The sequence below is a fragment of the Chinchilla lanigera genome, unplaced genomic scaffold, assembly GCF_000276665.1.
Source record: "Chinchilla lanigera isolate Chin_1 unplaced genomic scaffold, ChiLan1.0 scaffold00042, whole genome shotgun sequence".
NCBI lineage: Eukaryota > Metazoa > Chordata > Mammalia > Rodentia > Chinchillidae > Chinchilla > Chinchilla lanigera.
Window position 1 is genome coordinate 2,330,272 of NW_004955443.1, and position 25,545 is coordinate 2,355,816.

Genomic DNA, 25,545 nt, shown 5'->3' on the forward strand with positions numbered 1-25,545 from the left:
AATTATTATCATTGTTAAATTAAGATAATTTGCTTTTATTTTTATTTATTTATTTATTGTTTTGGTTTTTCTCCGGTACCGGGAACCGAACTCACGACCTTGCGCTTGCCAGACAGGCACTTTTGCCGCTGAGCTAAATCCCCAGCCCAATTTGCTTTTATCTTAGTGACTGCATCTCACACCTTATAAAACTGTGAATAAAACTTACAAAATAAAAGGAACTATAGCCACAATGGGCAAAAGAAATTACTGCCAATTTTAAATTTTATTTTCTATAACTCATGTAATAATTAAAAAGAAGAGTTAAAACAATGACTTTTTTTCCCTAGAAATACTAATTGTACATGAGTTAAAACAATGGCATTTTTTTCTCTAGAAAGACTGAGTGTAAGTGCTATTTACTAGCAGAAACTTTGTAATATAGAAATTTAATCTCCTAAGGAAAATATAAAATAAGTGGATTTACTAAAATGTTGTTATTATTTGTATTTTTTAGGAATACACAATAGATATAATTTTTGCCCAAACTTGGTTTGACAGTCGACTGAAATTCAATAGTACTATGAAAGTGCTTATGCTTAATAGTAATATGGTTGGAAAAATTTGGATTCCTGATACTTTCTTCAGAAACTCAAGAAAATCTGATGCACACTGGATAACAACTCCTAATCGTCTGCTGAGAATTTGGAATGATGGGCGAGTTCTTTATACTCTAAGGTAATACTGATCTAAAAGTTTGCAGTTGCTCTAGTTTATTTATACTAACATTTGACTAGCTTCTTATGTTTTCTTCTTCAAACTTGCAATGTAGGAAATATGGTATTCCTTTCCTGTGCTAAAATCTAAATGGTGAAATACTCTGGCAATACTTTTTAAAGTTTACAACTCCCATTATGTGAAAAGCCTTACAGCTAAGGAAAAAAATAACCACTAATTTTAAAATTATTTTCCTAGATGCAAAATAGGTTGTTACATGACCACTAATGCTTTTCTATTAATCTATAATGTAAATGACTGATTTTTCTCTAAGAATTTATCCTGTTACAAGATTTTATAATCATATTATCAAGAGTGAACTAAATCATCCCCAAGAAAAGACTGATGTATAAGACTGATGTTCAGATTTAATTAATTTCCTTCAATATACTGTACCTGCACATTAAGAATCATTCCTAACAAGAACATGTTCATGATACATAAAGAGAAAACATTAGCACACTTAACTATGTAAAACATGTTCATTTTGTACGTTTATGCTCGTGTGTGTGTGCATGTGCATGTTTGGGGAGATTTTTAGGATCTTTAGAAGAATATTTCAGAGTTGAATTTTTACATGTTAAGTCCAGAGATCATATTGAAATGAATACAGAGATAGCTGAATTTTGTGGAAAGAAAAATATTGGAATTTTCATGCTCTTATTAATGCTACAGTATTACAATTTGGGATCTTGATTTTGGTATTATCACTATATTCTAATATATCATACTTTGTTATTGTAGGCAGAAATCACATTTTAAAAATAAGCAAGAGATTTTTAATAATTAAAACTATTTCATTATTCAATATTTTCTATCTACACAGACTGACAATTAATGCAGAATGTTACCTTCAACTTCATAACTTTCCCATGGATGAACATTCCTGCCCACTGGAATTTTCAAGCTGTAAGTGATAAAATATTTAATGATTCCATAGAATTTTAGCCTTAAAACTTGTTTCCTTAAAAATATAAAATAAAATGAGATAAACACAATTTAAAAAAAACACAGCTTGTGCTCAAATTTGTCGCATATAGTAATTACAAATAATGCATTTGTCTGATTTTAGATAAAAATTGACAACAAATGTGTAGTCATTATATATATTTTGTTAAATTCTTAGATTTATTTTAAATTTATTAAACTCAGCATATTCCAATGTCTCATTTTGAATAAAGTACTGCTGAAGATAAGTTTGTATTTAAATGTTTGTACAAATCAGAAATAAAATGTGATTCAAATTGTATTAATTTTTTGGGAAGCAATTTAACTTTACTGCATTGGAATTAAAAACGTGTTTAAAAAATGATTCATTGCAGAGTATTTACTTCCTGAATAGCAAATATTTCAGAAGACTATCGTGTTGGAAAATCTAAATTAGAAATCTAAAATTAAAATCCTCCAAATTGAATTAAAGGAAAATAGAAAAACAGAAAAGTGATTAAAGCAAAATAATTTTAACATTAAAATCTATTATCTTTCCATAAAATAGCTATATCTATTGTGATGTTAATTTTAGTTATTATTAATATATTAACCCTCATATGTATTTTTCAAAGCTATTTTTCTCAATAATGAGGTAAGTCCCAGAAAATGTAAAATAACTTTTAAAAATGCTATTGCCTGTATCTACAAATTATCTGATGCTATTTTCTTTTCTTAAATTTTTTTGAAGTCCATTATACTCTGGAATCTACTCTCAGATGAATGTAATATAATTACTTATAAGTATTATCTCACTTTTCCTAAATTCTAGAACATCTCTTGTTGTACTATATTAATTATTTTCTTGGATTATCCTAACAAATTTTGTCTCATTATAACATCATTTCATATTAATGATCTCATATGTCACTTCTTTCTCTTTTAGACATTAATTTCTCAGTAGTAATATAGCCAAATCACAACAAACACTTTATTAATAAGAACACTCAAGGAGCAGTAGATATGTGACCCCTGGATGAGAACGGTCATTGTGCTCTTGTCTACGTGCCATTCTTACATCTTGATTTGGCTTTGGCATTGATTGCCACTACAAACAGTTAATAATCCCTCCCCCTAACTGCAATTGAACATGAATGACATAAATATAATAATCATAGCTAACTTTGTCTAAGCATTCTATAGACGTCCAGTAGAAAATTAAACCTTCTATTTCTAAAATTGCATATAACACTATGAGGACAATTTTATTACAGCCCGAATTTTGAAACTCAATGTCATGAGAAGCAGAGTTGCCACGTATCTTGTGCCCGTATCCCTGAGTACTGTGACTACATACTACTTTGTAATTGAAATGCACAAGAAATATGCGAAAAGTAGTATAAATAGAGCCCTATGAAACAAAGAAGAGAGAGAAGTCCCCTAGCAGCAGGGCAGACTCTAGCAATGGCAACGCAGGGTATTAGTGCCTGCTCTGCTGCTAGCATGAAATGTAAACTCTTAAGTAAATTAGCAGAAAATATAATTATTTTATTTGAATATGGATAAGATAACATGGAAAATGATATACTGTTTGGGAAATATTTAAAATGAATTAGTGAACTCTCTTTAATATGTAGACTAACCATTTTGTTGAACTAATTAAAAGCTTCCTATTATTAATATATTTCCAAATATATATAGTTGATCACAAATATAAAAATTTGGTTAGCTTCCAAATCCATATAAAAATTGGAAACCTGAACGTTAGGTTTACACTCAGGTATGACCTGAGGACAGTTGAAAAACATGGTAACTTTATTGGTTTTAACAGTATCGTGGAATAGAAGTCTAATAGAATGTAATCTCTTCTTAAACCTGAGATACATAGGTTCACATGAAAAAAATACCAAACACTCACCACCAAGGGCTCCAAGAAAAGTTGCCTCTGAAATCAGTGTATCAGCATGAAATAAAAAAAACAGGATTCCTTTCTAAATTATATATACATATTTCATTCGGTCTGTTTTATATTTGTCATATTTTATAATAACAAATAAAGGAAAAATTTGCAAGAGTTTGCATAATGTTGTTATTGCAACAGTACCTGATTTAGATCTTGTGAATCTACATGTTTTCTTCTAAACTTTTCCTATAGATGGATACCCTAAAAATGAAATTGAATATAAATGGAAAAAGCCTTCTGTAGAAGTGGCAGATCCTAAATACTGGAGATTGTATCAATTTGCATTTGTAGGTTTAAGAAACTCGACTGAAATCGCTCACACAATCTCAGGTAAGGATAAACGTGTATCATTGAATTGAGCTAGCACTAAATGGCATTGGTATGTGAATATATGGGTTGGAATATGTATTTCATAGTTTTTCTAGCAAAATAAAACATACTATTTGTCTTTCAGGGGATTATGTTATCATGACAATTTTTTTTGACCTGAGCAGACGAATGGGCTACTTCACTATTCAGACCTACATTCCATGTATTCTCACAGTGGTTCTTTCCTGGGTGTCTTTTTGGATCAATAAAGATGCAGTACCTGCAAGAACATCACTAGGTATGATATGTAATGTGTTGCTACAATAACACAAGACTTAAAGTATTTTAATGTAATAAGAGTTTATAGATACATATATTAGAAATATTCCAGCAAATTGGAACACAAACTAGTGTAATACTAAGTTGAAAGAAATATAAATATATATTTAAGTTCTTTACTACACTATTTCTAAATATATATATACATATATATACAATATAAAGGAATATATATAATACAAAGAAATATGCAAAAATATTTAGGTTCTGTACTGCACTACTTATATGTATATGTTTAGAATATATATTTTAATATTTATATATAGAGAGAAATAATGTAGTAAAGAAAAAATTTCAGAAAATTCCTTATATTGACCAGTACTTTCAATTGCTTTTCATCAACATTTAATTTAGGTTTTAGCTGAATGACTAATAATTACATTCATTTACCTGTGTGTGTTTGAATAGCTTTGAAATCCTTTGCTTGTACAATGTTGCTAATGAACAATCAGCTGTTCCAAAGGGCGGTTCCTGAAAAGAACAAGAAGCTCCCTGGCTCTTGTGATGCATAAAGTGTGTATTATTGTATGTGTATCTAAAAATTGTCCTTAAAATAACATTGATTAAAAGGGCAATCTGTAATTCACCCTCAATAAAGTTTTTTTGGATTTTTGTTCTCTTACTGTAGCAATCGATTTCAATAATAATACTCATAAGAAAATAAGTGACTAATTACTACACATGTGTTTAAAAGGCAATGATAACTTACATTTGCATACTGACACACAGAAATCTTGTTAATCATTTGGTTCATTTCCAAGATCAATGTAGGGCTTGAATAACACTGCTGTCATTTGTGTCTTTAAAAACTATAGTTTAGAAATTTTCTGTTTTGAACATTGAAGAGTTTTCCATGTGGTTTCGATGATATTTCGTAAATGTGTCTAATAAGGTAAATTTTAAAACACTTAAAGGTGACAGCAATAAATATAAAGCATTTTGCTCCCTGGATCTTGTGATATATAAAGTGTGTTACTAATCTCTGTGTATCTAAAAATTGTCCATAAAATACCATTGATTAAAAGGGCAATCTATAACACACTTGGAGATGCAGTTTTCTTGAGAGTCTAAGATCTCGAACAAGGGAAACCATAAAGAAAAGACAGTGATATCTGAAGTGGTCTTATATTACCCTTTAAATATAACAAATGTTTCAAATTATCATAGTTGCATAGATATTTTAATCATAAATTCATCGTCTTTCCAAGCTTAACACTGTGATATTAGCTTTTAAATTTGAGCAGAAAATTCTGAAAGCTAAAACCTACTGCAATTTTTCTTACCTTATAGAACAGATGTGTAACAGTGTTTTAATAAGTTAAAATTTAATGTAACCATTGATAACAGAATCAAAACACACACTGATTTCAAGAATTTTGATATAAGGACAGGACATAACTTGAGAAACCAAAAGTAGTTTTAAAAATCTTGCTCTGTGCTGTGAGAACGCAGTAATTCAATGTTTCCTGCAAATTGTGTGGAAGTGAGGAGAAATGGGACACAGTGTTCTTTAGCATTTGCTACATATAAAACCTCAAAGATGTAGCTTTAATTACAAAATAATTAAAGCAAACATTGTCAAGAATAATGGAAAAAAGTAGATGAATCTGTAACCATAACTGGACATTTTAACATCCTTTCTCATTCTGTTACAACTACAAGAATAAAAGATTAACCAAGATGTAGAAAACTTGAATGAAATCATCAACTACTTGAACAGTTGATATTTATGGAATAACACACCTAACATCAGTGTACATAACATTTCCAAGTGCGTGTTGAACATCAACCAAGAGTTCAATAAAATTTGAGTGACTGAAATATCAAGTATATTTTTCTATGAAAACAGAAGAAGTAAGTTTAAAGTTGACAAAAATAACTAGTAATGGTCTTATATTTTGAAATACAAAATGATATCTTATGTGTCTTGGGTGAAATAAGAAAATGGAATTTAGAAAACATTGCAAATAGAATTTCAATAAGAATTTAACATATAAATGCAGTTAACACGTTATTTAGAAAATTATACCTTTAAATTACTAGTATTAGAAAGGAAGACAAATTCATTAATTATCTCAGAGCAAAAAATAAATTAAATCATTTCTGTACATGTATTATAAGTAAATGCTATGTCAGTTTTTTAAATGAGAGGTGTTAAGAACTTTCTTTAAGATCACAAAGAAAATAGGTGAAGAAGAAAGAGATTAAACTTAGGTTTGCCTCTCTGATTTTGAGTGCATCGCACCTGTTTTATTTTCTTTCTTTAAAAAAATCTAAATAAGTGATGAGACTAAAACGATGAGCGTGAGAGAGGAACTAGCAGAGCATATTGCAATGGAGTCAGGAGAGAAAGTCATGGATATGGCCCTCACCACACCAAAGACACGGCTGCTGCATCTCTTCCTAGTTTTCTTCTTTCACTGCAGAAGCCATCTTTCTATATGTGTTGGCCAAATTACAAAGCATTCGATATTACATTTAGTACTTTTAAGAGAGTAAGCAATTGTACTTCTAGGACTACATCTTTTAGGCTAAAGAAAGAAAACTACAGCAATTTAATAAGAAAAGATACCAAGTACACCTATGATTTTGGTGACTTAGATTAATAATGGTAAGGACCCAAAATGGCCAATAAGTGAAGATAAATACATATTTCTAAAGATAATATACACCAGGTGGGGGTCCTGGACATATCCCAATTACAGGAGCTGAAGTCTTATACATACAAATACTTACTCCATGTTTTTTAAATATTCTTTGGCCATGATTTTATTCTTCATTTAAATTTGAGATAAAAATAGATTCAAGTTATCATGTAAGAAAACCTTACGCTGTAACTGTACATGGCAGAAGACCTCCAGTCACTTTTGCTTCAGTTTGATCAAAAGGTACATATTTCTCATGTGCAAGTTCAGAGGTATTTGCCAAAGTCATAAGGCACATTGCAATATCAAGGATTCAGGTTCCTTCTAGCTTTCTGCTGGGTCTTCGATGATTTGAACTTCCAAGATCCTCTATGCCCTAGGAGAATCCTGGTGTTCTGACCATTGTATTCCAGCAGTACATAAGGAGGAGAGAACAAAGGGCTTCTCCATCTCTTTAATGCCATCTTTTAGACACTGCTTCCAATCTATAGCTCTTCCTCACTATATCTTAGCCTGTGGTCACACTCTACCACAGAAAAGGTGACAAAGTTGTTTTTCCAGACAAACACACACCAGGTAAAAAGTTGATAATTTCATTGCTATGGAGGAAGGAAAGGAAAGGTATCGGGAGTCACCTTGCTCCACAGTAATTTAAATGATTAAAATTCGCAGACACAAAGAAGGCATTTAACATCATGTAGCTATGGTTACCAGTGATTCTCTGTAAACGACTAGTAATCATATCCTTTTGTTTCCATTGTTTCCACAATTTCCACTGGGAAATTGTGTTGTACAGTTAACCTATGAGTCTCTTAGCATTTTAGTTTACCTGTAGGATTGCTGTGATTCAGTTCACAATATTGCCAAATCACGTGGAAGAATAAAACCAGTCCATTAAATTATTTTTAATCTTCTGGGTTTTTTTTCCTTCTCTCCACAGGTATCACTACAGTTTTGACCATGACAACGCTAAGTACAATTGCCAGGAAGTCTTTACCGAAGGTTTCTTATGTGACTGCGATGGATCTCTTTGTTTCTGTTTGTTTCATTTTTGTTTTTGCGGCCCTAATGGAATATGGAACCCTGCATTATTTTACTAGCAACAAAAAAGGAAAGACAACTAAAGACAGGAAGATAAAAAACAAGACCTCGGTATGTTACAAAATCTCTATTGCATAAACTTCAATTTACCTAAAACTTCTGTTATTGAATATTCATGTTATATTTGCTTAGGATACAAATGATGGTTGAGGGTTTATGACAAAAGAAAAATAAAACTAAAGTGCAACTGGAGAATTTAACATAGAAAATATATTTTTATTTCTCTAGTATTCTTATTAGGTGTTCCCTGTAGACAAAGATTTCTTATACTATGACAGCTTTCATAAGTAGTGTATTCTTTGTACTTAAAATATCATTAAAGATCTCCCTTTGATGACATTTCCTATCAGGATATGGATTTCTAACAATGAGTGGCCCACAAAATTAACTCCTTCTTAGAGATTAATATCTTTCTTTAAGTTGAGAATATCACAGCCATAAAATTATTTTATTTTTTGTGTTTATACTGCTTTACTTCCACTTCCCAATTATATAATATCTACCTTAATTTATAACACAGAACATTTATATATTAAAATTGATTTTATTGATTCTAATATGCTTAAGTACTGGCTAATTTATTTTAATTTATTTTTATAACAGCAATTATGACAACCTGAGAGTAATATCTAACACTTATTGCGTCCTCCCAGCAGTGCTCTGAGCATTTGACATGTATGATTTCATTTATTTTGAGAGTATAAATGAAAGAATCAGCTCTGGAATTTGCACAAGGGCAATTTAATAAGTGAAGGATTCAGGACTCAGACCCAAGTCTTTTTTTGTGCCAGAAATCAGGCTGTAACCATTTCTCTACATTCATCTTTTCCCACTGGACTCTAAAAATTCAGCATTTATTTCTTTAAAATTAAAAAATACGCTTTATCACTAATTATAGTAAATGTTTCAAAAGCAAACTTGATCCAAAATACTCAAATAAATGAAAATTGTATAAAACAGCTGTTCGAGGATGGCAGGCCTATAAACCTTCCTTAGTGGACATACAATGAGGCATAAAGTTTTATATTTTATCTCACTTAGTAAGTTTTAGAATTCAGTTAATGTTTTCCCCTTCCTCTACTTTTTATTAATTTCTTTATAAAATTTTCCTACCTATAAATGTATCTTATTTTTCAGAGAGATTATACTCCAAATACACATTCTGATGTATTTTGTTTTGAGATTATCACAATATTGTAAGAAACCAGAGCACAGTGCTGGCAGGACAAACTGGGAAATTGTGTTGTACAGTTAACCTATGAGTCTATTAGCATTTTAGTTTACCTGTAGGATTGCTGTGATCCCAAAGAGAACGCATTAGAGAACAAGTTGCTCAACTTTAATATCCATTATTAAATTTTCAGTTTTTTATGAAGGTTTTCTACTATTTTTCTTTAATTGGACTCAAGCCTACTATCAAGATTTTTCCATTTTATCATTTACTCAGTCGCAGTAATGTTTAATTACTACCTTCAAATCTTTGCTTCTGGAAACTGTGCTTGGAAATACTTAGAATAAAAGCAACTGGTATGAAAAGCCAGACACTATCCAGTGTCACATGGTTTTTCTATTTTCATTCCAATAATATCTACTGTAAGAACCATGATTACACAATGGAAGGACAGAAAACCAAACAATGGCTCCTGTGAGGACACCAGCTAATCAGTTCTGGCCCAGATCATGTACTCCTGACCACAGTTCTGAGCGGCTGCCTACTCAGAAGAACTGAAACAGCGCAGTGCAAACCCTAAAATTGTGTCATTCAATAATTAATTAAATGCATACAAGAAAGAATTCTAGAATTATTATTCTATTATAGAATAATTATTCTTAATTAATTATTGTAAAAAAATTGCATTTAGAGGCTTCAAAAATTAGCATCAAGCCCAGGAAGGATAAAAATTAAAGAAGAAAGATTAAGGAATAAAAATTAAGTGACAGCTAGGCATGGTGGCACATGCCTGCAATCTTAGCATTCTTGTGGGTTGAGGCAGGAGGATCGCAAATTTGAGCCCAGCCTGGGGAATTTTGCAACTTCATGGGAACTGGCCCAAAAATAAAAAGTGAAAGGAAGTACAAATAAAAGACATAAAAAGGTGGGAAGATAGCTCAATGTGAAGGTTCTAAACTGAATGCAAATCCAGTGCAACCAAAAAACAAAACAAAACAAAGCAAAAAACCTTTGATGCACTAAATTGCAAATTGCCGCAGTCCAATCGGCACACTGTAATTGACTACCTGGGTGGCACATATATCTATACAGCCATCCCAAACAGAGCGCTCCAGCCGTTCTTTTCTTCTGTTGTTCACTGGTGTACTTTATGAGTGCTTTCATCACCAGGTAATGGTGATGAAAACAAAACAGGGATCAGCTAGCAAACCTTAATTTCTGCTTGATTCAGTGTTTAGCTGTTTGGTCTTGTGAATCAGGTAAATCAGAACGCACTTTTGTGAGGAGTAGACAGCTGAGCTCCATTTCCTATTGCCGTCAGTCTTCTACTTGGGGACTTTGTGGAATCCACGCTGCCTCCTCTTCCAGCCAGGAAAATTAAATGTGCAGCCTGGATCCAGACATCTGTCAGTACCCTGTCCCTGTTCTTGGTTTAGTTGTCTGTGATTTTATCCCCTCTTCGTCTCTGTCTGCCTCTTTGTTTTTCCTTCCATGTCCTCCATTTCTTTTTTGTACAGGCACAGATTATTAGCTTAAAATCTAGCACGCGTTCACCTTTCTTTTGATAATTTGTGTTAGTCATTAGGCCGTGACAGAAGACCCTGGCTGGAGTCCCTGAACCATCATCATGTTGGCTCTTAAGCAACACTAAAATCCCTTTCTTGACATCCCTCCAACTGCTTAGCTTAGATTCTCAGTCCTAGAATGCCCTGATTTGCTTCCTTTAAGTAAAGATGAGATTTGAATGTAACAGATTTTTAGCTTTAATGAACCATTTAAGAAAAACATAAACTAATAAAGATGTTTTCTATCTTCCTCTCCGTATTAAATATGTGTCTCTTTCTCCCCTTCTGTCCTTCATTCTTCCTTTCCTCTTTCCTTATTTGGTTTTCTTTCTTTGTTCTTTTTCATTGCGGATATCAATGGCATTTGAATTGGTCCTCATTCCCATAAAATACATGTTTTTTTATTACCACTAATTAAAAATGATTCAAGTGTACTCATGTCTACTTTTGTTTTTGAGAGAATTTAGGAATTTAATCATATTTCCAGGTCATCAAGACCCTTAAATCATAGAAATAACGATCACAGAAAGGCAATAGTAGTAATAAGCCATTGTCAATGAAGAACAGTCATGTTGAAACTTGATTACTGAGCCCTCCCAAGATCAGAAACCTCAGAAAATCATATTATACTCGGAATCTTGATGTACCCATTTGTGAATAGGACTTTCTTACTTTTAGTCTCTCAGTTTGATGAAACCATAAGATGACAGCATATATTCCACTGATCATGGAAAAGGTATTTTGGAAACAAAAAGAAATGGAACGTGTTTTCCACATTCATGGGTCTATAATTCTAGTTTAAAAAGATAGATTACAAATGCAAATGTAAGACAATACAGTTGAAAATGAATGACATAAAAGTAATCAAAGAGGCTATGAGAAAATTGCCAGTGAGAGGGGAGGTTTATCATTTTTTTTTTTTTTTTTTTTTTGGTTTTTTGGTTTTTCTCCGGTACCGGGAACCGAACTCACGACCTTGCGCTTGCCAGGCAGGCACTTTGCCACTGAGCTAAATCCCCAGCCCCCAGAAGAACCATTCTTATTGGAATAGACAGGTGCCACAAACCTGAGGCTACACAGCTAATGCCCAGCATCACAGTCCTTAATACACCACATAACGAGTTCGTGAAGCACGGATCTAAGAGGCACATAAGTTGAAAAGAAGCCTATGTCTGTGTGGGTCACAGGGAAGTAAGAGATTTTCTTTCATTTTAAGAATAAATCATTTGTTCAAACAAAAGTTAAACTAATTCTTCCAAAGCAAGCTTGGCAGAGAAAATTTTAGAAAACATGTGATAGTGTTGAAATAGTCCTTTAAAGAGTAAGTGGCAAGTTCAGACTAAGCAGTTAGGGAGAACATTGAAGACAGAGAACACTCCGAGCAATGTTGAGCTCAGAAATAAGACTAAAAAAGACTGATGTGTGGCCTAACCTGCAGGGCCTATACAGCACGCACTAGTTGCATATGGCTAGATTGTTTAAAGTAATGCAATGTAAACTAAATTTTAAATTTAAATCTTCCTAGCACTAGATTATTTTAAGTGCTCAAGTCATGTGTGACAAGAGACTGGGAGTACTGAAAAATACAGATATAGTACAGTTCTATCATAGGAGAAAGCTATGTTGATGGAGCTCTTTTAAAAGAAGGAAATTTAAGAAAGAAAATGACCCATGTTGATGATAGAAAATTAAACTACTTTTTTATGACTGGAGTGTGGCAGGTCTTTAGTACTATGATAGTTTCAATTTTGTCTTATGTGCCCTGGTAAGTCATATGCACTTGTAACCATGATGGTATATCTGCAACAATAGTCCTGAAACATATGTAGAAATAATAGAGTGTGTGTTTAAATGGTAAAGAGGCAGACAGAGAAATTTTGCAACTACTGCAAGAGTTCAAAACGAAGCATACTATGAGAGCAAATACTAGATATTAAGTTGAAAATAATGTGGAAGTGTTTGTGTTTTTTCCCCCACTCCCTAATGCACAGCCTCTTCTCTACAAAGAAGTGATATTCTTTTCAGTCAGTGTGTTATTTGCATGAGTTGACATTCATCTGTCTTTTAGAGTACATATTAAAATAATGAAACACTGTATCAATCTACCATTTCCGAAATTTTAAAAATTTTCCCTGAAGTTATATTTGGCAACTCTCTGAGCAAGAATCAAATTGGTGAAACGTAAAATTCAGTAAAAGATTGAATAAGTAATTGTAAATCATCAGTGCTTGGGGGGGGTGAGTTCAGAAGATAGAGGGATCATTTAATGTCATTTTTCACAGCAGTACCGTGAGAATCTTTTGGAAGTCATCATGAACTCTTTTTTTCATTTTGCCATCTAAGTAACATTTCATATTTCTCTTCCTGCTGAAAGCACCACAGACTATTACATCTGAAAGAAACAAATTAATCATTGAATAAAACTCTCATTTAAATGAACAAATTTTAACTTAATATGCGTATTTGATAGAGACAAACAGAACAATAGTGTGCAATTGAAGAGTTTACCTACGTAGCATTGTTGGTCTCAACTCTCAGAATTAATCACATATTAACCATTTATGCTTTTACTTCCCCTGATGACTACCTTCTCTGTACTTCTAATTCTCAGAGTAGCAAATTTGAATGTATCAAACAGACAAAAGGATGAAGATTAGCTCATGGTGGAAAAGAAAATGGAGCTTTCCTATCTTCTCATTCTCTCTTTAGCGGGCACTGTCTCTTTCTCCCTCTGTATTTCATCTTGACTGTTAAGCTCTTAAGAGTTAAATTTTATCTTAAACTATTAAGAGTTACTATATTAGTCAAATTTGAAGCTTTAAAATGTGAGCTTATTATTGTAACTAATTCTAATGCAGTGTAATTATTATTTTAGTCAAAACTTTTTCATTTATTTTGGTGAAATTTTCATATTTCTCATGTAAAAATTTTTTGAAAGATTTTTAAAATTATATTTTACATTATTACTTAATGCTCCTCTCTTTTACTTTTAGGAATTTGATAAATTTTGTCCCATATATTTCTATTTCATCTGTAAGACTACTATTAAATAGAGTTTTAATACTTAAGTTAAACATACATTCAAGATTTTCACATCGTTATCTTTTTCATTGACATAGTTTTTCTCTGTATACAACATGTAAATTCCTCAAGATTTTATTTTAAAACTTTTTGAGCTTTTTCAAATTTACAATAAGCATTTCGATTTCTAAGAGGTGTTATTTTCCAAATATTCTCCTTTGTTTTCCTTTCAATGGACGCATTAGCTCCTCAAGCATTTCTGAGTAGACTAATTACCAGAAATAACGTTCTCTCATTTCCTGAATTATTGGAGTCAATAATTCTAGCTGTTTATCATAATGTTTTTCATTTGTTGGTTGACAAATGTTAGTTTTGATTATTCTTCAATAGGCCATGCAGATAGGTATTTCAAATTTCCATTGGTCAGATGTTATTTTCATGTGTGTGGGGAACAAATTACTCATGGCTTCTAAACATACACACAGACTCTCTAAATGATAAATGTTAGAAAAATGAGGGCATTCTGGGCCATTCGAATATCAACCTCAGAAAGGCGTCTTAATCGCCCTTGAGGTATTGTTAAGATCTTACTCTTGTTCCTTCAGAAGTTATGGAGCCCTAACAAAAATTAAAACAAACCAACAATAGCAACGACAATAAAAAAGCCCACTCATCATTATTCTACTGCTCTGCTTCAACAGTAGTTGCTCTCTAATTCAGTTTAGCTGTTAACTCAAAAATGATCATTTAACTAATGCTATATCTTCCATCCTAAATGACTTATTATTTCTACTTCTCTTGCTTTTGTTTGAATGTTTCTGGATTTTTTGAGAGGAAAGAACAGTTTCCAGACTCAACTTTTCCATTTCTTCAGCTTTCTGAAATCTGTTTTCTTTGGAGAGACTTTATCCATTAGGCTATCTCAAACTTTGATGTACAGAAGCTCATCACAACTTTTAAAATGCAAACTGAGAACTTGTAACCAATACCTGTCTTTGTCTTTTTTTATCACTGATGTGTATTTTATAATTTTTGATCATCTTAGTGATCATTATATAATATTCGTTATGCTGTAATTTTTTTATATTACATTAGCTGATTTATTTTTATTTTCCCAATATTTGCTGCTTTGGAGCGCAGCCTATGTAATGGATTTGCAATTCAATTAAATTCATCTCAGTTTCTATATATTCTTCCCATTAATTAGGCATTTCCAGGTCAGAAGTTTGTGTGTTTGCATTATTTTGTTTTATTGATGTTGTGTAGGTCTTGGGTGTTTGTCTCAGCATGTATGCAGTCTATTTCTGTTCACTCTCATCATTCACTGATGTGCAACTACTTGTACCTTATGAATTTATTTTCCTAGAGGGCAGAAAAGAGGCTGTAAGAAGCTGGAAAATTGTCAAAGTGTCATCACAATAGGATCATCAAGATATTGACCAGCAGAGATTAGTCTGTTTTTACAATGAGCTACTGGCAGTATTTCTACATTTTTGTGTGCTTTAGTATTTAATCATCCCTCTTATGTACAATTGGCATCTTCTGATAAGCACAAGGTATTTTACTTTTGACAGTGCTGCATGATATATGAAATGTGCTCTCTGTCTGTTTCTATTTAATTACTTTTCCTCTCATTAGCATATGAAAATGTTTTTTAAGTATTAAATGACAAGGAATGAATACCAATCTGTCTTTTTTTAACATAACTTTAGTGCTGCACTGAAAGTCTGGAGTCTCATCAAGTGTCCCCAGAGTGTCATTTTCAAAAGATTTGTCCTTAAAATCTGAAAATAAATTGCCTTTGCTACTTACAATATAGCCAGACAGGTCCTGTAATGAATTTATTTGTGTTTAGGGAATTGATACTTATCTCCAAGCTATATATTTTGAATCAGAGATGATTATTATGACTTACATAATGCTTTTACCCTTTTAAAATATTACTGAATGTTATTCTTTATTTCTTTTTCTATCTACTGAATTTTCATTATTTATTGGCCTGGATTTTTAAAGTGTTTTCCAAGAAATGTTAATTGTCATGGTTTTTAAATTTTTTTTTTCAAAATTTAGAACATACAAATTAGTTTTAGAACATAAAACTAATGTTTTAGAACATAAAAATCTTCTTAAAAAGAAGGCCACGTAAAACAATTTTTATAGCCTTGGAATTATATTCAATGTCAAGCTAATCAGAGCACTGATTGCATCTTATTTTTTTCATTTTGTCTTATTTTATTTCATTCTATTTTAATTTTTGGTCCTGGGAATCAAACTCAGGACTTCATTCTTGCCAGGCAGGTGCTATGCCACTGAGCTATATCTCTGGGCCAAAGCACAGATTTTCATAATCAGAAGATGCATAACTTAAAAGACCTTAGAAATATGGAGAAATTATGAAGAACGATAAATCACCAAAAGTGTAGACTTCATGTATAGTTTACTTGCAATTTTATTCAAGTATTTGATATTTTTTCTAGTGATTTTTTTAATGAAGTTCAAGTTTTTGTTGTTAGTATCATTGTCCATAGGTTTGGTTTATCATGTATTTTCTGTTTGTTGTGTCTCATCCTTGTCAGACGTCAGCAATGAAAGTAATACTAATGCAACAATTAGTATCTACTGGCAACTAAATTATTTCTTTGTTTCAAATATTTTCTGGGTGCTTCACGTGCACCCTCTCAGTTCATCATCAAACAAATCTATGTTATTGTTACTCTGACTTTGTACAACATAATCTCAGTTGCGAAAAACAGTCAAATATTTTTGGTCAAGCTTGAAGAGTTCTACTAGTCAAGGCTAGAAATTTATATGACTTTTGTCTGACTTTAAAGTGTTTACCTTAATGCTCTTTGTTCTACTGGTCTTGTCTTTACATTTAATATTTTCAAAAATTACTTTTATGATTTAAGTATTATTCAAAACCTGGAAACATTAACAAGTTAAATTGATGTGTGTCCCAAATAACCCTAACAATAATAGTAGCAGTTATTATCAGGCAGGAAGGAAAAGTGATCATTTCCCCGTCAAGTGTCACAAAAAATCAGGTGCTAATATAATTCCAACTATAAGGTAGCTACCCTAGTGGAATAAACAGTATTTTGAACATCACTTTTTCCCCAAACTGTGTTTTAAATTCCTGCAGAACATATCTCCAAAATATGCTAATTTGTACTTATTCACTACTACAAACATATTTTTCATTTATTCATAGTTTCTTTAATCATTTGTATTATCAATATCTTCATTGTTATTTATTCTCATGATCACTAAAATAAAAAACCTATAATAGCAAACAAGTATCTTCATAGTACTGTAAATAGTTCAGTGCAAAATATCATAGAAACCTATTTGTATGCTTTTAGAATGAGATTCATAGTTGGCAATATTTTGGTGCATCAAGTTTCTAAAGATATAAAATATGTTTTATTTTCTGGGTTGTTTTCCACATGATCTTTGGAATGTAAGGAAAGTTATATATTGCTCAGTAAATCATAATCTAAAAATACATTAGAATTGAACATACTTGATGTTTGAAAATCAGCATTACTTTTGCCGTATGTCTCCTGGAGCTTGCCTTGATGGTGACACAGTAGTCTTCCTTTATTCTGCTCTGCGCCTGAAAAACTCATTCATTCTATCACGCAGGTGTCTCCTGGTGTCCATGCTGGAGCCACTCTGATTCCGATGAGCAGCATTTCCCTGCCGCAAGGGGAGGACGATTACGGCTATCAGTGCCTGGAGGGCAAAGACTGCGCCAGCTTCTTCTGCTGCGTTGAAGACTGCAAAGCAGGGTCCTGGAGGGAAGGCAGGGTACACATCCGCATTGCTAGAATTGACTCCTACTCACGGATATTCTTCCCAACAGCGTTTGCCCTGTTCAATCTGGTTTATTGGGTTGGCTACCTTTACTTATAAATCTCCAGTTTAATCAGCTGTACTTCAGTAACATGAAGTTAAAACTCAAAATGCAGAGAAATCAATGGTTAAAATACAAACAATATTGTCATTTTTAAGCTTCCATAGGTAAATGAAATATCAGCTTTTAAATTCATTTACCTCAGGGGCTGAGGATTTAGCTCAGCGGCACAACGTCTGCCTGGCAAGTGCAAGGTCTTGAGTTCGATTCCTGGTACAGGATTAACCCCCCCCCCAAAAAATAGTATTAGATTCATTTACCTAAATTTATGTGAAACTGATGAATTGTTAAATCCAGTATATTTAAGTGCTATTATATGCTTCAATTTTATTTGCTTATTAGGATTTGGGATTTATAAATTCTGTGATACATATTTTAAACGTGAAGTAACTTAGTACATATTTTATTTAAATATACTTAAATATAATGTAATCAGAGACTAATGCCTAAGATTTATCTATTTTCTTTACCTAAAAAGTTTTTAACTTGATTTTTTTCTTCATTTTTATTTGCCGGCCCTATTTAACATATATCTTGTTAAAAAGAGAAAACCATGATTTCCTTGCATTTATTTTGCAGATGTTTTACTCCCGAGAAGAAAATAATTTATTCTAAATATTTTAATTTAATTTTTACTCTGAGTTGATAACTTATAACTATATAAATTTATGGAGTAAAAAGTGGTGTTGTGATTTATGAATACAATGTGGAATAATTGAGTGAAGCTAGCTGCTAACAGCACATGATTTATGAGATGACCAATGTTGGCTTGTCATTTAATACAGCCCATCTCCTTATGCAGTATGAAACAAAACTCCAGCTACTTTTAGTTTGAGGTTATACACACCTGGAAAGAAACTACTTCAGTCAGGTTTTTTAAATGCAATTTGAAAAATCATAAAGAAAAATGTTACATTTATCCATTTTACTTTCCTCCTTTTAGCATTTATGAGTTACGGATGTTAAGATGTACTAATGCTAAAATTAGATATAGAAGGAAATGATCTTTCTTTTCATGTACTATAAGGTTGTGGCAGTCCTTAACTTAATAAAATCATTAGGGAACATTTACTCCTGTGGTTCAAGAAGGATCTAGCAGATTAAGTTGCAAGCTACACTGAGAAGATAGTCTGATATATGCATTTTTAAGATCAGACTTTCTTGGCACACAATTGTATGCCTATGTCACACATTTATCTATTCTACCTCTTAAGTTCTGAGCCCATTCCTCAACATTAGAAATTATTATTAGGTTATCTTTTCTAGGAAATGAGCACAGCCACAGAATCATGTTAAGGTTGCACTTTCATTACAGATATCTTTAAGGCACATGAGTGTGAGAGCAGTCTAGTTGCCGACAGACAGCAAAAAAAGCCCAGAGGAAGTCTCTATAAGCAGAGCTGGTGGGTTACTGGCTGCCACATGCCTCTCGTGAAGAGGAGAGTTGAAATTAGGTTTCCGTGACACAGCCCTGTAAATCATCTGGCATATCCGTTGTTCATAAGCACTTCTCCATATTCATCCAGAATAATTTTATTTTCAGGAAATTTGGAAGGGTCAGGTTGGAGATAAACTCTAAAAATTGTTTTCATTGCCAAAAATGGTTATCCAGATGAAGAGATTTATGATCAAGAACTAATTTAGAGCTTGAAGAGGGTGCTGTCACCTGTGAATTTGATGCTGTAGTTTTTAGAACAATAATTCCTCCACAAGGTTAGTGCATGCCTGGGGGATGCCCAGGCATAGTTACACTTATATTTTTGAAATATCTACTTCTTTTTCATTTTAATATAACTATATTTCAGTTATTCCTTAGTTGAATCTTAATCATTTTCCAATTTGCTTATAAGCCTCTAGGCAGAAAAAAACTAGAAAGAAATTGAACATTAATGACAAACAGCAAAACTGCTCTATTTTTGTTTTTTTAATGGAGAGTCAAGTTAAACTTTGGCCGTGTATATATTTATTTTCAGGTTGCTTGTGCATTCTTGTTTATAATACTGAGTATTGGTGGATATTTTAAATAACAGCATCCATTTAGAAATAAATGAAAAATAAAATATCCATAAAGAAATAAAGGATTTTACTAAATTATTTTATGGCTAGTTCCATGTTTTAAGCTATAGGTTACTCATTATTACGGTAGTTTAGATTTGGGATTTTTCAATTTTATCTGAGCATGACTACATTTTAAAGCTCTTGAACATGCTTGAAATAAAGAGCCTTGATTTTTTTCATTGGTGTCTTATTAACTAGATTTTAAATGTTGACAAAATTTACATGTGAAAATACAGTTGATAAAAATATGGAAGATACTTTCCTATATATTTCTTGTATATACCATCAAAATAAGCATTTAGTTTTCAAAGCCAGTGGTATTTTCAGCAGCTTTATCTAAATTTATGGATCAGAAACAAAAGTATGAAAATTTTACTATTTGTAAAAATAAAAATTAAAGGGTAGAAATATATTTACATTCTTTTTTTTTTTTTTGACAAGAAATCAAAAGAGCTTATTCTCAAAGGAGATCTCCTCTAATTCTTGTTCTGTTTTCAGGTATTAGCTTTGCCATGTTGGCAAAGATGTTTAATCCTCTTCTTTTTTCAGGTGAGCTATGTCTTATTTTATTGGTTTAAGGGGGACTTTTGCTGAATGCAAAAAACAAACCTCTAACATAGATCAAAAAGTAGATATAAAGAATGCAAAGGATAAGGGAAACAGAGGAATTTAGGATCATTGGAAAAATGTTTAATTCACAAAGACCCATCCTCTAACTATATGAGCAGGATGTAAAGGCACTGAGAAGGAGAAATGTGACTGACCTAACTTTATTTATTTTGATTTATAATGACAGAGTAATAGTTTATGTGTCCTTGAATTAGACAAAATTATAACCACTTGATGTTAATGCATAGAATGTTAACTTGCTTTAGAAATTTAAGAAACTTCTTAGATAATCTGAGATTTTAGTAAGGAAAGAGAAAAATTTCCCAAGTAAAGCTAATTAAATATAAAGTTTCAATGTCATTAAGAATTACATAACTCATTGAATGTATTTCATTTTAAGTTAAAGTGAGATTTCATTAAGTTTTAAGACCTAGTAAACTCTATATTAAGCACACTATTGGTAAATATGAAGCACTTATCAGTGATTTCCACATTTAGTGTGCCCACATACTTGGATATGGACATGTACAATAATCATAAATGGGTTGTATTTTTTCTTAAGAACAAGGATGAAGTGGAGAGCTGCATTCTTGCTGATAATTCAACATCAAAAAGAATACCACATAGGACTCACACATAACTGTTTATATGAAATTGTGTTTCAGTTCAGTATATCATGACTAAATAATTCTAATGACTGGTCTGAGTAAAGTTGAAACTAACAACCAATATTTGAATAAACAAAATAAATAAAGAATGTATCCACAAAATTACTAAGTACCTATATCAGTGCTCTGCCCACTACTGAAAAATTACTGTAGCAAGAAACCACATTCATGATTCCTTCATCAATCTTATCACTAGAGCTGAAGTGGTGTTAATAGCCACCTAATGATTTAGCATTAGTCCACTTGAAGCACTGTGAAAATAATTCCTGACCAAGCTATTGTTCTTTATAACGTCAAATTTATCCAGATCCTCACTGTTATATTATACGAAGGCCAGGCATAGTGATATTATACTTCTGTTGACCATCTTTTCTTCTTTAAGGCTAGGGAGTAGCATTGATAGGCCACTATAAGGTCACAAAAACAATGAATAAATGTTTATTAAATACATTCCAGTTGGAATTCCAAACACGATTGACACTTGCTCTGGTAAATGTAAGGTTGGTTCTGCCTATCTATATTTGCAGTTTAGAAATGAGGTAGCCCAACTCAAACATTTATGCAATATTTTCTATGCACAAAGTGCTCCAGACAGAATAGAAAATGTACATGAATTGTCAAGGAATAGATACAGAGAGAAAAGGATTAGTTGTACAATTTAAGGAAAGAGTAACTCTGGGAAGGTGTCCAAAAGAATGTGTTTAAAATATGACTTTCGGGATTCAGTGTGTCTGTAGGTGAGAGAAATAGAGATCAAAATATCTGGTTGAAAAAGCAACTTGAATAAAGATACAGAAATATGAACAAACATAGAAATTTCATTGTATTTGGAAGTAATGATTTCCATTGATATACTCCAAACTGAAGATAGAAAGACCTTGTCTCACAGTTAAGTGGTGAGAAAGCAGATGTCAGGTGGCCCAACAATATCATAAATTCAGGAAGAGTGACTACTTTAGTACAAAAAGCAGTTATTAAACTTTCAGAAGTTTCATCTTATCGGTGTGCAATATTTGCTGTAAGAAAATTAAAGTATCATCTATGATATAGGAAGTGAGTAGGGATGGAAACGGATATGCTGGTGGTAGAAGTTTTCAGTAGAGTGGGGAGATAAGATAGAATAAGAGAGAAAATTAGAAGGTACTAGAATTGTGATTAGCAAACAGCATCCGTAGAAACAAGGTATGCACGTGGGGCCGAGGAGGTCCTGTATTGAATAATACTTGTCCGCGTGTGGCTAGACACTCAAACATTAGAAATTATGGGTGTGTTATAGTCTTGCTTGCTGTTGTATCTAAATCAAATGCTCACTTTTTAGTAATAACTTATGTACTAGGGATGAAAAAAGAACAATACCTCAAAGTACACATCAAATGTGGTTTGTCTGGTTTATTACTATTTTCACAAAATTTGGTCATAAATCCGCTGCTTATGGAAAGGGTTTCTCTTCAAATAGCCTCTTTTATCTTCTTAACCTAGAATATATATATGGGAGACAGGAGGGTGGAGAAAGAGAACTGAGTAAAGAAAGAGGCTATTGTGGGACCAGCAGAAAACAGGAAGTTGATAAAATTTGCAACTTACGATTTCTGAATTGTTTGTCTTAATAAATAAATTTTTATTGCTGAACAATGAAATGTCCTTGGACCTTTGGAGTCTGTAAATTGTGATGGCTGTGGTAATGGAAAATCCATTAAGCAGCAGTGGATTATGATCACAGTGTTTGGACCTGATTTATTTTAACTGGAAAAACTTTGGGTCTGAATAAATCAGTGTAATATAAATTATTTGCATCAATTAACTGTATGCAGTCAATTTATTTAGTAAAGGTTTAGGCTTGTAATGAAAATGCTTTTGTTCAGTTTTTGCTGTATCTTTTCGAGAAACACTTGTGTGGGACAAAGATATTTTAATTTTCCAGTGTACTCTGTGCATTCATGATCCTACGTACAAAATAAACTCTGTAACTTGTGGTGAAATAAAGTTTCATGTTACACTCTTACAGTGTGTCTTTTGTGATATTTTCTGTGTAGATAACACCCTCTGTTGTTGTAGCATATGTGGTCATACCTTCAGTGTTGAAGTTAATTTCTGATTAGTATTTCACATTTTTCAAATTAAATGTATTTAATAGTTTCTTCTTGAAACTTCTTGAAATAGAGTTTTGAAAAAAGAACTAAACTATTAGTTGTCATGAAGATAAATAATATTAATATATGGTTTTTGCTGCTAACACTTTGAATATCTGGATAATTCTAATTATTTGTGATTTAATCCTAATTTGAACTTTGAGATACTCTTCCTTAACATTTCAAATATTCTGTAGGCTAAAGTGAAATTTTTATACTTTTTACTGCGAATATCCTTATTTTTCAGTTATGCAGAACTAGTTTGAAGGTAATGTGAATGCCCATATTCCAAGAGTAGAACATGATAATTTCACAAAAGAGAACTGGGGACCTGAAAAGCAAAAACTGTATTTTATTTAAAACACAAAAACATTGTATCATGTTATTTAGTAATAGCATAATAGTATCATCTATGTTATTCCTTACTTTATAGGGCCAAAGAGGATTTTTTTCCAGTGGAACACTTTAGATATATTCTAAAAGTGCTTTTAAAAAGTACTCTTTACATCCAATCAAAATATAGAGTTTTAAATTTTTTGAGAAAGAGTAGACAAACTACAGCCACAGCAATGTTTATGCAGACACAGCCGCGTCCATCACTTATATCAGGTCTGCAACTGCCAGACTCCAGCAGGGACAACAGAATGAAAGACACAGACAGCCTCAATATTCACCCTGTGATATTCTGTAGAAAAAAGTTGCTGAACTCCTGACTCACAGTAACTTCCCTGTGTTAATTAAAAATCATTGCATTTAAATATGAATTCTCTTTTTTTAAAATTTAAATGAAAAATATCTCAATGAAGAAAGTTTTGCTTGAAGTAATGATATTAATTACTCTCCACTCTATATCATACTCTTAATGTCTTTCAAAGATGCATTAATCAAAGCTATGCCCTCTTTTTAAAAATCTGTAGAAAGTTATTATAAATCTGTTTCATTAATGAAAATACATGCTTCTTCATAATTATTTCAATGTTATTTGAAACAGATATAGTAGGTTAATCCAGAAACTAACATACAACTCTCTACAACCAACGACAAAAGATTCTTTATGAAAGAAATGATAAATGTAAAAGTTATAGTAATACTAATGATTTCTCTCCTTGAGACAACATAAACCATGCTTCGTCACTAAACCTGTTTTTGTCAATATAAAGTCTTTTCATTTAGCAACATTTTTCATAGAACTAAGACTCAAGTAGCTCTTTATGAATAATTTCATTAGAATAAATATTTAATTTTCCTTGCACATTACTCATGTGCTTTCCCTCTGTATTTCTGCCTGTGCATTTCAATTATTAAAATTTACATTTCAAATATTCACAAAAAGCAGTTTGTTAAACATTGTACTCTCTGAGTAAAGTAGCAGATGTTCTTGAACGTTACAGCATAGATATGTTTATTCCTAATACTGGAACACAAAACAAATATCTCTATAGTGTCTCAAATCAATACTAAAATTTATTATACTCACACCAAGGCTTGGATTTTTAATATTTTTAAAATTATTCTGATAAAGTTTCAATTTTTCTTTCTGCCTCATCTCTTAAAAATATTCTTATCATATAAAAATATGTGAAATTTGAAGAGCTACCTTAACAGTAGTAATAATAGCCAGCATTAGTGTATTATTTTAATGTACTTGTATTTTAATATGAATGGTTTCCAATGGCTACTAGCAAGGTCTACAAAATAGAAGGGACTAATCTTAAACTTTGCACAGGCTAGGAGGAAAACAGTGAGCCGGTGAGCTTGGTGACCTACACAACGCGGCATTTATCAGGCTTAAAACTTTCTCCTATAAGTTTGTGTTTATGATTTAAACCCCATTTTAGGGCATATTAGAAGGGAATTCAAAATCAGCTATGGCACATAAATAATCCTTCTTTTCTTCCCCAACTTTGTCTCCTCGAGGATGTGTAAGGAACAGTAAAAAATTCACTCTTGCCTCAAAATGTTTTTTTAAAAGAAAAAACCCCAAAATTTCAAAACTAGATAATAGGAGGGTAACAATGGCCAATACACTGTGTATTCTTATCTTTAAATCAGTTACTCAGAGTACAAGATGTAGGAACGTAATTGTGCAAACAATATTGAGTATTACTTACATTATACGATTTAAACATTCATTACTATTCTTCTAGGACCATGACTGAGAAAGACTTCCACAAGGTTTTTTCAGACTGAAAAAGTGTTTGAAGTATTTTTCAGTCATGGTCCCAAAAGAATAATAATGAACGTTTAAATCATATAATGTAAGTAATGTTTAATAAGTGGACACTACAGAAGTCTAGAAAAAGAGTAAGAAAAGCCCCCAGGTATTTTTCAGAATTTTGAAACTCCTTACAGAAAAAGAAGATGGATT

The 25,545-nt window shown here is 32.0% G+C and overlaps 1 protein-coding gene across 1 annotated transcript in view; it reads left to right on the forward strand.

The window, feature by feature from the left end:
* The window catches only part of Gabrg1 (gamma-aminobutyric acid (GABA) A receptor, gamma 1), a 76,721-nt gene extending 53,680 nt beyond the window's left edge, over positions 1-23,041 (forward strand). The window contains exons 4-9 of the mRNA XM_005391906.2: positions 497-717; positions 1,583-1,665; positions 3,839-3,976; positions 4,101-4,253; positions 7,880-8,091; positions 17,443-23,041. Of these exons, the coding sequence (XP_005391963.1) occupies positions 497-717; positions 1,583-1,665; positions 3,839-3,976; positions 4,101-4,253; positions 7,880-8,091; positions 17,443-17,712 (1,077 nt within the window). The 3' untranslated portion in view covers positions 17,713-23,041. The remainder of the gene's footprint in view (positions 1-496; positions 718-1,582; positions 1,666-3,838; positions 3,977-4,100; positions 4,254-7,879; positions 8,092-17,442) is intronic.
* Positions 23,042-25,545: the final 2,504 nt, after the last annotated feature.